Raw genomic sequence first — 13892 nt, 5'->3', positions numbered from 1 at the left:
CCAACCAGTCAACCAACCAGTCAACCAACCAGTCAACCAACCAGTCAACCAACCAGTCAACCTTCCAGTCAACCAACCAGTCAACCATCCAGTCAACCAACCAGTCAACCAACCAGTCAACCAACCTGTCAACCAACCTGTCAACCATCCTGTCAACCAACCAGTCAACCAACCTGTCAACCATCCAGTCAACCAACCAGTCAACCAACCAGTCAACCAACCAGTCAACCATCCTGTCAACCTTCCAGTCAACCAAACAGTCAACCAACCAGTCAACCAACCAGTCAACCAACCTGTCAACCAACCAGTCAACCAACCAGTCAACCAACCATCCTGTCAACCAACCATCCAGTCAACCAACCAGTCAACCATCCAGTCAACCAACCTGTCAACCAACCATCCAGTCAACCAACCAGTCAACCAACCATCCAGTCAACCAACCAGTCAACCAACCAGTCAACCAACCAGTCAACCAACCAGTCAACCATCCAGTCAACCAACCAGTCAACCATCCAGTCAACCAACCAGTCAACCTTCCAGTCAACCAACCAGTCAACCAACCAGTCAACCAACCAGTCAACCAACCAGTCAACCAACCATCCAGTCAACCAACCATCCAGTCAACCAACCATCCAGTCAACCAACCAGTCAACCATCCCGGTATGTAAAAAACTCCACTCAGCTTTACTATAATGGGTGATGTGTAAGGTAACTGGAAGTTAACCTATATAAACAAAAGTATATGGACACCCCTTCAAATTAGTGAATACAGCTATTTCAGCGAAACCGGTTGCTGACAGGTGTATAAAATCGAGTACACAGCCATGCAATCTCCATGGACAAACATTGGCAGTAGAATGGCCGTCCTGAAGAGCTCAGTGACCTTCAATGTGGCACCGTCATAGGATGTCACCTTTCCAACAAGTCAAACTAAACTACACTGTAGAAGTTACAAATGCATACACTAACCCTATCAAGGTGTGTATCAATTTAACCTTCTTTTTTTTTAAATTGTTATTATTTATCGCTGATATGAAAGATAAAGTTATCCTTCCAATACCGTACCGTAAGCGACACATGGTAATGTTCAGATTGAGCGTCAGGATCTTCCTCCCCCCTACAGAAGACACCTTCCTCCAGTGGCTCTTTATGTGCAGTGTATCCCCCCCCCCCCCCTACTGTGTTATTGACTTGTTTATTGTTTACTCCAGGTGTAACTCTGTGTTGTTGTCTGTTCACACTGCTATGCTTTATCTTGGCCAGGTCACAGTTGTAAATGAGAACTTGTTCTCAACTAGCCTACCTGGTTAAATAAAGGTGAAATAAATAAAAAATAATGGAACTGAGAGTCATGCTCAAGGGCTAACAGAAAGGCTAGCTCTGATCCAGGGCATATAGGCCTAAGGACGGGTTGACTTTTAACTCAGTAACTTTAACATAAGTGGATACAATAATTGGTAGTGGTTGAGGTGAGCTTATCCTCCATAATGTAAAGCAGTTATAGTAATGCTTTGATGCAAATACATAAATGATAAGAGGCCGTCTCTGCTGTAGTCCTTACTACTGAATACATTTATTCCACTTATTTATTGATTTACTTACTTATTTACTTACTTATTTATTTATTTACTTAATTATTCATTTATTTATGTATTTACTTACTTATTTATTTACTTACTTATTTACTTATTTGTTGATTTACTGACTTATTTACTTACTTGTTTATTTACTTATTCATTTATTTTTTCCACGTGCATTTATTACACCATCACTGTGCCAAAAATGTAACTGGGTGTATTGAGCTATAGGCCCAGATCATACGGAAGTCATGACTCAAAGTGAATAGCAGGCTGATCCTTCGCGTTGCTACAGTACAGAAATTGTAAAGAAAAAGCAAACCACTGTTTTTCATTTGTTTGTTTTTAGCAGTTTGGTGAAGAATTTATTTCTTTAACATTGTGATCGCCAACAAAAACAAAGACACCTAGTACACAACAAAAAATTGGAACAATGAATTAAAAGAGTATAAACATTTCATTGTGGAGATACTCTTTAAAAACAGGAACTTCTTGTTTTAAAGCTGAAATTAGTAGCTATTTGGGCGACCCAACCAAATAATTTCACATAGAAATGGGAGTAATAGATCTGTCATTCTCATTGACAGCAAGTCTAAGAAGCAGTAGATCTGTTCTATGTGCTCTAATTCTATCCTTCCCGTTCTTCATTTTCGTCCTTTTTTTTCGGTTTTGTACACCAGCTTCAAACAGCTGAAAAAAAATAAAATGGGTTATGGGAAATATATTTCACAGCGGTTTAGATGGTACCATGTGATTCTCTACACTTGTTTTGTCACATAAACTAAAATTAGGCCGACTATTAGAATTTTAGCAACCAGGAAATGGCAGAGGTTTTTTTTGCATAGTGCATCTTTCCCGCAACCCTAGAAAGCACTTCCTTTAATGGTGCCCTATTCCTAACAGCAAAGCAAGATACAGATCTTGACCCAAGTTGAGTTTCACGGAGCGCCTGCTCCCTCTTAGCAGAAGAAATACAAAAAATAACATCACAAGTCCAATTTGGGTTCTTTTCACGGAATCAACAGTACCCAACATCTTTACCGCCCACGTGATAGCACATATGGATCAGCCAAAAGGCCTGAATCCACTTTCTCCAAAATCTCACTCCCACTGTACCAAACTAATCTTTCTCACCTTTCTCCATCAATACAAAAACTTGGTCTCCGAGCTCTTCACCTCACTTAAATCTCCCTCATCCACTTCCATCTCCAGAACTACTTGACCCCAGTGTTCTTCGACATGCCATTTTCAACAGATACAAACTCAACCCTTTGCCTCCCTCACTCTCTTCAACCTCTTCTTCAACCTCTTCTTCCTCCTCCACTCTTCCCTCGAAATCCACCTTTCCCCGTCCCAATATTAATCTTCTTCCGGCTCTGCTAGTGGCCCATTGGCATCTCGACGCAATGGAACTCCATCTCATGAGCATAATTAGACAAGGCTGGTATACAATCGTGTCCCTGCCGGTAAACCAATTCCACCCAAAACTGGCCTTGACTATCCTCTGTCATGGCATTATCTCCAGAATAGGGTACTGAGGATGGGGTCGTAATCAATCACTGAATCAAATATGTACAGTACTAGTCAAAAGTTTAGACACACCTACTCATTCAAGGGTTTTTCCTTTTCTTTTTACTATTTTCTACATTGTAGAATAAAAGTGTAGACATCAACACTATGAAATAACATATGGAATCATATAGTACCCGCAAAAAAAAGTGTTAAACAAATCAAAATAGATTTTTAGATTCTTCAAAGTAGCCACCCTGTGCTTTGATAACAGCTTTGCACACTCTTGGCATTCTCTCAACCAGCTTCACCTGGAATGCTTTTCCAACAGTCCTGAAGGAGATCCCACATATGCGGTGCACTTGTTGGTGCTTTTCCTTCACTCTGCAGTCCCAACTATAAAGTCCATGGAGAAAAAGAGCACCTCCTCCCAGCTGCCCACTGCACTGAGGATAGGAAACACTGTCATCACCAATAAATCAACGATAATCAATAATTTCAATAAGCATTTTTCTACGGCTGGCCATGCTCTCCACCTGGCTACCCCTACCCCGGCCAACATCTCAGCACCCCCTGCAGCAACTTCGCCAAGCCCCCCCCCCCCCCCTTGGGGATTTCAAAGGCTAGTATTAGGGGTTGTAACAATTTCCTTTCCTGTGGCGGTCCTCATGAGAGCCAGTGTAATCATAGCGCTTAATGGTTTTTGCGACTACACTTGAAGAAACTTTAAAAGTTCTTGAAATTTTCCGGATTGCCTGACCTTCATATCTTAAAGTAATGATGGACTGTCGTTTCTCTTTGCTTATTTGACCTGTTATTGCCATAATATGGACTTGGTATTTTACCAAATAGGGCTATCTTCTGTAAACCAACCCTAACTTCTCACAACACAACTGAATGGCTCGAACACATTAAGGAAAGAAATTCCACAAATTAACTTTTAACAAGGCACACCTGTTAATTGAAACGCATTCCAGGTGAATAACTCATGAAGCTGGTTGAGATAATTCCAAGAGTGTGCAAAGCTGTCATCAAGGCAAAGGGTGGCTGCTTTGAAGAATCTCAAACATAAAATATATTTAGATTTGTTTAACACTTTTTTGGTTACTACATGATTCCATATGTGTTATTTCATAGACTTGATGTCTTCACTATTGTTCTACAATGTAGGTGTGTCCAAACTTCTGACTGGTACTGTATATAATATGGATATTCTGAATAAACTTGTCAACAACAGCCAGGTTCTTTATTTATTTGTTTTATCTGTATTTGTAATTATTGCATAATAACACAATTCTACAACAACAATAAACTGAAGTTATGGCCTATTTATTTTATCCTTTTGCAACCACACAAGTGGCACAAATTGATTTGCAGTGACTAGTGATATTGTCATTTCAACATATATATATTGCACAAAATGTTAGTCTACAATGGCACAGAAATGAATATGCTACTTAATGGCCAACAAATGCAAATGTTGCCTATGTCAGTTTCATTCTGAACGTCTCCCCCATAGCAGAAGCACATGACTCAATAATTTCCATTTCAAATGACCACTAGTGCAACGCTGATTGACCGCTCGAGACCCAAGAACAGCGTTGCTTGATACGGTTTTCCATAAGCAAAGTCCACATTAGAATGCGGTTTAAACTAAAGTCGTTTATTCAGTGCTTTGTTGTGGTTCTATCGCATTAATGTTTAATGGGAAAAGGGTTGATAATTGGTGTCTCCGTAAAGACAATCTAAATAGCCTACAACTGGCGAAAAGTTGTCAATACTGCACGTGCTGCTGTCACCTCTCTCACGTGACTCAAATGCAGCTCTTCCACACCAGTCACTCAGCAACAGCCTGATAGTCAGCAACAGCCTGCCCCACTGCCTGATAGTCAGCAACAGCCTGCCCCACTGCCTGATAGTCAGCAACAGCCTGCCCCACTGCCTGATAGTCAGCAACAGGTCACAGTGAAATAGATGGTTTTGTTGTTGAAACGCCAAATACATGTTCCCTCGTGACATGGTTGAACCACCGGGGAAAAGCAGTGACGGAGGAGCGCCCTCTCAAACGGAACAGTAATCTGCAACGCTCGGCCATGTTGTCAACAAGGTGGCATGATGCATTGTCCAGAAAAATACTTCAAATATATATTTGATTTTTCAAACTAGTCACTCTGTCGTTTTTGTTTCGAGCTGACTAAGCCTTGGGTTTTGAATGGGGCACCTGGTTCATGTCTGTGATTGAATTCTATAACGAATGCAATCAACTTTCAACCGGTGCAAATCACGCAGCATGAACTATACGTTGTTAATGACCGCGGTGCAATTTCAAGCAGGGGAGATTTTTACAGGACACGCTGAACAGATTAATCGAATCCCGTCAATGTCCGCAAATGGGGAGGGACTATAAATCACGTTTGGATAGCTCAATAACCAATCAAAAAAAACTGTTGTGATACACCATCCGCCACCAAAAACCCACACATAGAAGTCTCTACCAGTCGACGGTCAAAGAGCGACCCCTGTTGGATATTTTAAGTAACGCTTCGTAATAATACTCATTATTAAACCTTTATTCCAGTAGGAGGCGATATAGAAGTCTGTGTTTGCGGCGTATTTCCATAAAGAAACATTTATTTCAATAGTTTCGTGAGCTGAAACGAACAGAAAACAATTACAGTTCGTTGATTATACTACACACATGAAGTAATATCACCAACGTTTCACACACACACGTCCTTTACACATGTTCAAGCTAAAAGAAGAAAAAACATCGAACGGATTTACAAGATGAAAATGAACATGTCATTTTTAAAAGTAAAAAAATCTAGCTCAAAAAGACTGTGTTCCGCTGTATTGCTCAGGCTGCACTACAGCGTCTATTCACAGGCGCGATCCCACTACTGAGCGGCACGGGGGCTTTGGCCTGCTCCGTTTCCGACCTGGGCCGGTGCACCCCTCCTTAGACGACCTGCTGGTCCCGGGCTCCCCCAGGAGCACCATATCGATACCGAACTTAGTGCGGACACCCGATCGGCATAGTCCACTGGAGCTCAGAACTCCTGAGCTCAAACGATCCGCCAGCCTAAGCCTCCCAGCAACTTGGATTACAGGCGCACGCCACTGCGCCCGGCGAGAGAAGAGACGATTTTAAAGGCATTTGAAGTTACATTCGTGACGTCATACCTCGCGTCACACGGTTTATATTATTGTATAGCGATCTCTTGTGGTGGCATATGGAATTGCAGCGATGTTCAAATTTCGTTTTGTCTCTTCCATGCTGAAAGCCTGCCCACTTGTTATGGGTGAACCAGTATGGTATGTTCTATATTGCCGCATTCAAGACAACTGGGAATTCGGAAAATCTCCGACTTCTGACTTCAGTGCATTCAAGACGACTGGGAACTCAGAAAAGAAAGGAGTTCGACTGGAATCCTTTTGTTGGGAATGGTCTTTCCTACTCAGAATTCCAAGTTGGGAACTGGGGAATCTTTCTAGAGCTCCAACTTTCCAACCTGAAGATTACTGACATCATGGGATTAATGACGTCAGGAGTGGGAGGGCCAAGAGACCAGAGGTGGCAGAACGGCGTGCCCAGGTTGGTGTGTAGGGTTTGAGCCTGAAGGTAGGGAGAGGCAGTTCCTCTTGCTGTTCCGTAGGTAACCACCATGGTCTGGTAGTGGATGTGAGCTTCTTGTGGAAGCCAGTGGAGAGTGTGGAGGAGCGGTGTTGACATGGGAGAACTTGGGATGGTTAAACACCAGGTCGGGCTGCAGCGTTCTGGACAAAGTTTCTGGAGTTTGATGGCACAAAATGGGGAGCCCAGTCAACAATGATACCAGCGCATCATGTATACGAGGCTAACCATAAAACAGATTTGCTACATGATTTTTCTGACTTGAAAGTGATTAGTGCAAATCCAACCCTTGTATTCTAGGTACCGAACTGGACATGGAAATAGGGATGAATTTGAGACCCTGGTTTGATTCCATCTGTATCACAGCGGTCTAAAATCCCTGCATCTCAGTGCTAGGGGTGTCACTACAGACCCTGGTTTGATTCCATCTGTATCACAGCGGTCTAAAATCCCTGCATCTCAGTGCTAGGGGTGTCACTACAGACCCTGGTTTGATTCCATCTGTATCACAGCGGTCTAAAATCACTGCATCTCAGTGCTAGGGGTGTCACTACAGACCCTGGTTTGATTCCATCTGTATCACAGCGGTCTAAAATCCCTGCATCTCAGTGCTAGGGGTGTCACTACAGACCATGGTTTGATTCCATCTGTATCACAGTGGTCTAAATCGGTGCTTCCAACTTCGTGGCAACAGTTTGGGGAAGGCCCATTCCTGTTTCAGCTTGACAATTGCCCCCCGTGCACAAAGCGAGGTCCATACAGAAATGGTTTGTCATGATCGGTGTGGAAGAACTCGACTGGCCTGCACAGAGCCTTAACCTCAACCCCATTGAACACCTTTGGGATGAATTGGATATTCCATATTAATGCCCGTGATTTTGAAATGAGAAGTTATAAGAGCAGGTGTCCACATACTTTTGGCCATGTAGAGTATCTCATCATTATATCCAAATCTCCAGTAGAGAACTTTTTAGAGAAGGAGGTAGCTACCTCCCAATATGGTGACCGGAGTATTGGCGAGTGGCTGAAAGTAGTGGGCGTGTGGAAAGGAGTGGGTGTGTTGAAATGAAAGTAAGGGGCATGTGAACATTTCTGGGTAACAATTTAGGTACCTTACTGTGGTCCGAAAAGAAACAAAAAACAATAATAGCTTCTTAGCAAAGAGCAATTTCTCAGGCAATAATTTTGCTAGGACTGTCTGGGAGTGGTTTGAGTTGGGGAGGGGAAAACGGAAAATTAGCTGATATTGTCAGAGACGTTTGGAGCACCATTATTACAACCTCATAGTGTTGAAAATATATATAAAACACAGGTAATCACTTTGACTGCTCTGGGCCTTTTAATATTGAAAAATACAAATGCAAAAAAAAAATCACATCAAGTGATTACAACAATACAAAGGGCATTTCATACACAATATATATATGTCACTTATAAAGCGGTATAAAATAAGTATATTGAAATACAGACATTGGAATTAACAATGCCTTTTTTAATTTTTAATATAAACAACAGGAGTGTAAACATTATTTCATATAGTATATATGGGCTTTTACTTTATGACGCCAGCGTCACCTCAAAATCAGATCAACTGAATGCTTCCTTCGTCAAGGCAGAGAATAAACAAAAACAAAAACAAGTAGCATTATAATATGAAATAAAAATATGTTCCAACTTGTTAATGGACAAATCCTAGAATACTACTACACCTGTGTATTTCAACATGGTATACAGTACACCGGCTGGCTACACCTGTGTATTTCAACATGGTATACAGTCCACTGGCTGGCTACACCTGTGTATTTCAACATGGTATACAGTCCACTGGCTGGCTACACCTGTGTATTTCAACATGGTATACAGTCCACTGGCTGGCTACACCTGTGTATTTCAACATGGTATACAGTCCACTGGCTGGCTACACCTGTGTATTTCAACATGGTATACAGTCCACTGGCTGGCTACACCTGTGTATTTCAACATGGTATACAGTCCACCGGCTGGCTACACCTGTGTATTTCAACATGGTATACAGTACACCGGCTGGCTACACCTGTGTATTTCAACATGGTATACAGTCCACCGGCTGGCTACACCTGTGTATTTCAACATGGTATACAGTCCACTGGCTGGCTACACCTGTGTATTTCAACATGGTATACAGTACACCGGCTGGCTACACCTGTGTATTTCAACATGGTATACAGTACACCGGCTGGCTACACCTGTGTATTTCAACATGGTATACAGTCCACTGGCTGGCTACACCTGTGTATTTCAACATGGTATACAGTCCACTGGCTGGCTACACCTGTGTATTTCAACATGGTATACAGTCCACCGGCTGGCTACACCTGTGTATTTCAACATGGTATACAGTCCACCGGCTGGCTACACCTGTGTATTTCAACATGGTATACAGTCCACCGGCTGGCTACACCTGTGTATTTCAACATGGTATACAGTCCACTGGCTGGCTACACCTGTGTATTTCAACATGGTATACAGTCCACCGGCTGGCTACACCTGTGTATTTCAACATGGTATACAGTACACTGGCTGGCTACACCTGTGTATTTCAACATGGTATACAGTCCACTGTACCTCTACCGTTATACATCTTTAGAATAGCACAATAACAACAACCTCTTTGGTTGTCTCTGAGTCGGTAAGAAGTGGCGGTAAGAAGTGGCGGTAAGAAGTGGCGGTAAGAAGTGCCGGTAAGAAGTGCCGGTAAGAAGTGGCGGTAAGAAGTGCCGGTAAGAAGTGCCGGTAAGAAGTGCCGGTAAGAAGTGCCGGTAAGAAGTGGCGGTAAGAAGTGGCGGTAAGAAGTGCCGGTAAGAAGTGCCGGTAAGAAGTGGCGGTAAGAAGTGCCGGTAAGAAGTGGCGGTAAGAAGTGCCGGTAAGAAGTGGCGGTAACAGAGCACCATAGTGATTGATATTAGTGTTTCCTCTTCAACATTACAGTTTCCACTAACTTCTTCCATCTGTCCCTCGTCGTAATGGCGGTTGGTTGCAGTAAATAAACGGTGTGGAGCTGACTTGGTTTCAAAACAAAACACTTATTATGACGCAGAGATAACTGGGTTGGGCATTAGGCTACTCCCTCTTCCCTCAGAACCCAATCAGGTAACGTTTACCAAGGTGTTACCGAGGCAACGGAACACTAACAACCCCGGGTCTTTTGGGCAAAGACAGACAAGAGTCTCCAAAAGTCTCCAGCTTGGCGCTCAACACAGTACATAAGTGCTTCAACAACAAAAGCATCAGGTGATTTTTGAATCTTTCGTCATCTTTGATGACAGTTGCTTTTTTTTTGTGTGTCGGATTTCTTCCTTCCTTCCCGCCCTTCGGTTTCACTTTCCCTCTGTGGTTTCACTTAGAGGCCTCCAGCTTTTCAGCGGCCAGGTGTTCGAGCAGGGGGTTGGCCTCGCTCTCAGGGGTCTTGACGCTGTCGGTGCGGACGATGCAGGTGGGGCGGTGGAGGTTGAGCATCACCATTAGCTGCTGTCTCTCCATCCTCAGCTCCTCGATTTGGGCCTTTAGGTCAGAGTTCACCACCTCCAGACGCTCCGACTCCTACAGGGACGACAGAGAGGGGAGGGGGTATACTGTTAGGTCATTGATTTAGCCTTTATTTAACCAGGTAAGTCATCGAGAACACTTTCTCTTTTACAATAATGACCTGGTGTCCCACTTTAAACAAACTATAAGCAGGACTGGGGTGTAATGGATTACATGTAACAGATATGTTTTTAAATAAACTGTAATCCGTTACTTTACCAGCGTTAAAACTGTAATCTGTTACTTTACCAGCATTAAAACTGTAATCTGTTACTTTACCAGCATTAAAACTGTAATCTGTTACTTTACCAGCGTTAAAACTGTAATCTGTTACTTTACCAGCGTTAAAACTGTAATCTGTTACTTTACCAGCATTAAAACTGTAATCTGTTACTTTACCAGCGTTAAAACTGTAATCAATTACTTTCCCAGCGTTAAAACTGTAACCCGTTACTTTACCAGCGTTAAAACTGTAATCCGTTACTTTCCCAGCGTTAAAACTGTAACCCGTTACTTTACCGGCGTTAAAACTGTAATCCGTTACTTTACCAGCGTTAAAACTGTCATCCGTTACTTTACCAGCGTTAAAACTGTAATCCGTTACTTTACCAGCACTGTAATCCGTTACTTTACCAGCACTGTAATCCGTTACTTTACCAGCGGTAAAACTGTAATCCGTTACTTTACCAGCGGTAAAACTGTAATCCGTTACTTTACCAGCGTTAAAACTGTAATCCATTACTTTACCAGCGTTAAAACTGGAATCCGTTACTTTACCAGCGTTAAAACTGTAATCCATTACTTTACCAGCGTTAAAACTGTAATCCATTACTTTCCCAGCGTTAAAACTGTAATCCATTACTTTACCAGCGTTAAAACTGTAATCCATTACTTTCCCAGCGTTAAAACTGTAACCCGTTACTTTCCCAGCGTTAAAACTGTAATCCGTTACTTTACCAGCGTTAAAAATATACTTTTGAAAAACGAGATGATTACCTCCAATGATTACTTTTAAATTCAGAAAAAAGGATGTTTGCGGAAAAAAACGTTGACACTTTTCTGTTTCTCAAATCAGTTGAAAAAAAGGATCAAGTTTAAATTTGTTCTTCCTGAACACCAGAGTACACATAAAGAACACCGGAGTACACATAAAGAACACCAGAGTACACATAAAGAACGCCGGAGTACACATAAAGAACACCAGAGTACACATAAAGAACACCAGAGTATACATAAAGAACACCAGAGTACACATAAAGAACACCAGAGTACACATAAAGAACGCCAGAGTATACATAAAGAACGCCAGAGTACACATAAAGAACGCCAGAGTACACATAAAGAACACCAGAGTACACATAAATAACACCAGAGTACACATAAAGAACGCCAGAGTATACATAAAGAACGCCAGAGTACACATAAAGAACGCCAGAGTACACATAAAGAACGCCAGAGTATACATAAAGAACGCCAGAGTATACATAAAGAACGCCAGAGTACACATAAAGAACGCCAGAGTACACATAAAGAACGCCAGAGTATACATAAAGAACACCAGAGTATACATAAAGAACACCAGAGTATACATAAAGAACACCAGAGTATACATAAAGAACTCCAGAGTATACATAAAGAACTCCAGAGTACACATAAAGAACGCCAGAGTATACATAAAGAACACCAGAGTACACATAAAGAACACCAGAGTACACATAAAGAACACCAGAGTACACATAAAGAACTCCAGAGTACACATAAAGAACGCCAGAGTATACATAAAGAACACCAGAGTATACATAAAGAACACCAGAGTACACATAAAGAACTCCAGAGTATACATAAAGAACACCAGAGTACACATAAAGAACACCAGAGTACACATAAAGAACACCAGAGTACACATAAAGAACGCCAGAGTACACATAAAGAACGCCAGATTATACATAAAGAACACCAGAGTATACATAAAGAACACCAGAGTACACATAAAGAACACCAGAGTACACATAAAGAACACCAGAGTACACATAAAGAACACCAGAGTACACATAAAGAACACCAGAGTACACATAAAGAACACCAGAGTACACATAAAGAACTCCAGAGTACACATAAAGAACGCCAGAGTATACATAAAGAACACCAGAGTATACATAAAGAACACCAGAGTACACATAAAGAACTCCAGAGTACACATAAAGAACACCAGAGTACACATAAAGAACACCAGATTACACATAAAGAACACCAGATTACACATAAAGAACACCAGATTACACATAAAGAACACCAAATTACACATAAAGAACACCAGAGTACACATAAAGAACACCAGAGTACACATAAAGAACACCAGAGTACACATAAAGAACTCAGCCGCCATTTTGAAAAAGAAAAGAGACTGACCCTTTGGAGGAAGTCTGTTCTCTCCTTCTTCTTGTTCCGACATCGTGCTGCTGCCACTTTGTTCTTATCTCTCCTCCGTCTCCTCCTCTCATCATCTTCGTCCATCTGCAGGGAGAAGAAGTGCTGTCATTAGCTAATGGTGACCTTTTTCAAGGCCTGCATATTATTAAATATAGTTATTCCAACCTTGGTCTCTATCTTTCCTGCATTTTATACTCCTGACACAACGGTGTTTCACTCGTCTCAGTTTGATACCTGTGCTTGCCATCTTGGAGGCAAACGTGAATAGTTTCAGAGAACCCAGATTGAAATGATTAAACACCCAGTGGAGTCAAAAACATGATTTTCCTGTGTTTTATATATATATTTTTCCACACTATGAGGTTGGAATAATATTGTGAAATTGTGTAAAATGCCCTTTTAGTGTAAGAGCTGTTTGAAAAGACCGCCTGAAATTTTAGCCTGTTTTTGTGGGATGGCGTTTTGGCCTGCCTCATCTCCAGGCCGTAAATTAGTTAATAGACCAATAACAAAGCTAGTTCCAAACCTCTCTTCCAGTAACAGCTAGTTTTCAGTTTTCACCTCCCTACTCAGACCACTCCCAGACAGTCCTAGCAACATTCTTGCTTGAGTAATGTCTCTTTGCTAAGAAACAAGTTCTGTTTTTTTTTGTTTTACCATTTTAGTTGGCCACTTGGCCACTTGGTGGAGCTAAACGTCAGACAGGCTGACAACATATAAACATCAGTCGATCATAAAAAAACAGAACATGGCATCCCTCGAAAATATCAACATCCACCACCAATCCTCCTTCTCTTCCTCCTCCTCCTCATCCTTCTCTTCCTCCTCCTCCTCATCCTTCTCCTACTTCTCTTCCTCCTCCTCCTTCTCTTCCTCCGCCTCCTCCTCCTCCTCCTTCTCTTCCTCCTCCTCCTCATCCTTCTCTTCCTCCTCCTCCTCATCCTTCTCCTACTTCTCTTCCTCCTCCTCCTCCTCCTCCTCCTTCTCTTCCTCCTCCTCCTCATCCTTCTCTTCCTCCTCCTCCTCATCCTTCTCCTACTTCTCTTCCTCCTCCTCCTTCTCTTCCTCCGCCTCCTCCTCCTCCTCCTCCTCCTTCTCTTCCTCCTCCTCCTCCTCATCATCCTTCTCTTCCTCCTCCTCCTCATCCTTCTCTTCCTCCTCCTCCTCATCCTTCTCCT

General features: G+C 42.2%; 1 protein-coding gene across 3 annotated transcripts in view; it reads right to left on the bottom strand.

Moving 5' to 3' along the window:
- Positions 1–7950: 7950 nt before the first annotated feature.
- Positions 7951–13892, bottom strand: part of LOC129817870 (jun dimerization protein 2-like) — a 26560-nt gene continuing 20618 nt past the window's right edge. For all 3 annotated transcript variants that reach the window (XM_055873466.1, XM_055873468.1, XM_055873467.1), the window contains exons 3-4: positions 12694–12798; positions 7951–10299 (exon numbers count right to left, since the gene is read on the bottom strand). In XM_055873466.1, coding sequence (XP_055729441.1) covers positions 10096–10299; positions 12694–12798 — 309 coding nt within the window. In that variant the 3' untranslated portion in view covers positions 7951–10095. The remainder of the gene's footprint in view (positions 10300–12693; positions 12799–13892) is intronic.

Source organism: Salvelinus fontinalis, chromosome 20 (assembly GCF_029448725.1).
Source record: "Salvelinus fontinalis isolate EN_2023a chromosome 20, ASM2944872v1, whole genome shotgun sequence".
Taxonomy (NCBI): Eukaryota; Metazoa; Chordata; class Actinopteri; order Salmoniformes; family Salmonidae; genus Salvelinus; species Salvelinus fontinalis.
Note: the sequence above shows the minus strand (reverse complement) of the source record. Positions and strands in the feature narration are given on the sequence as shown.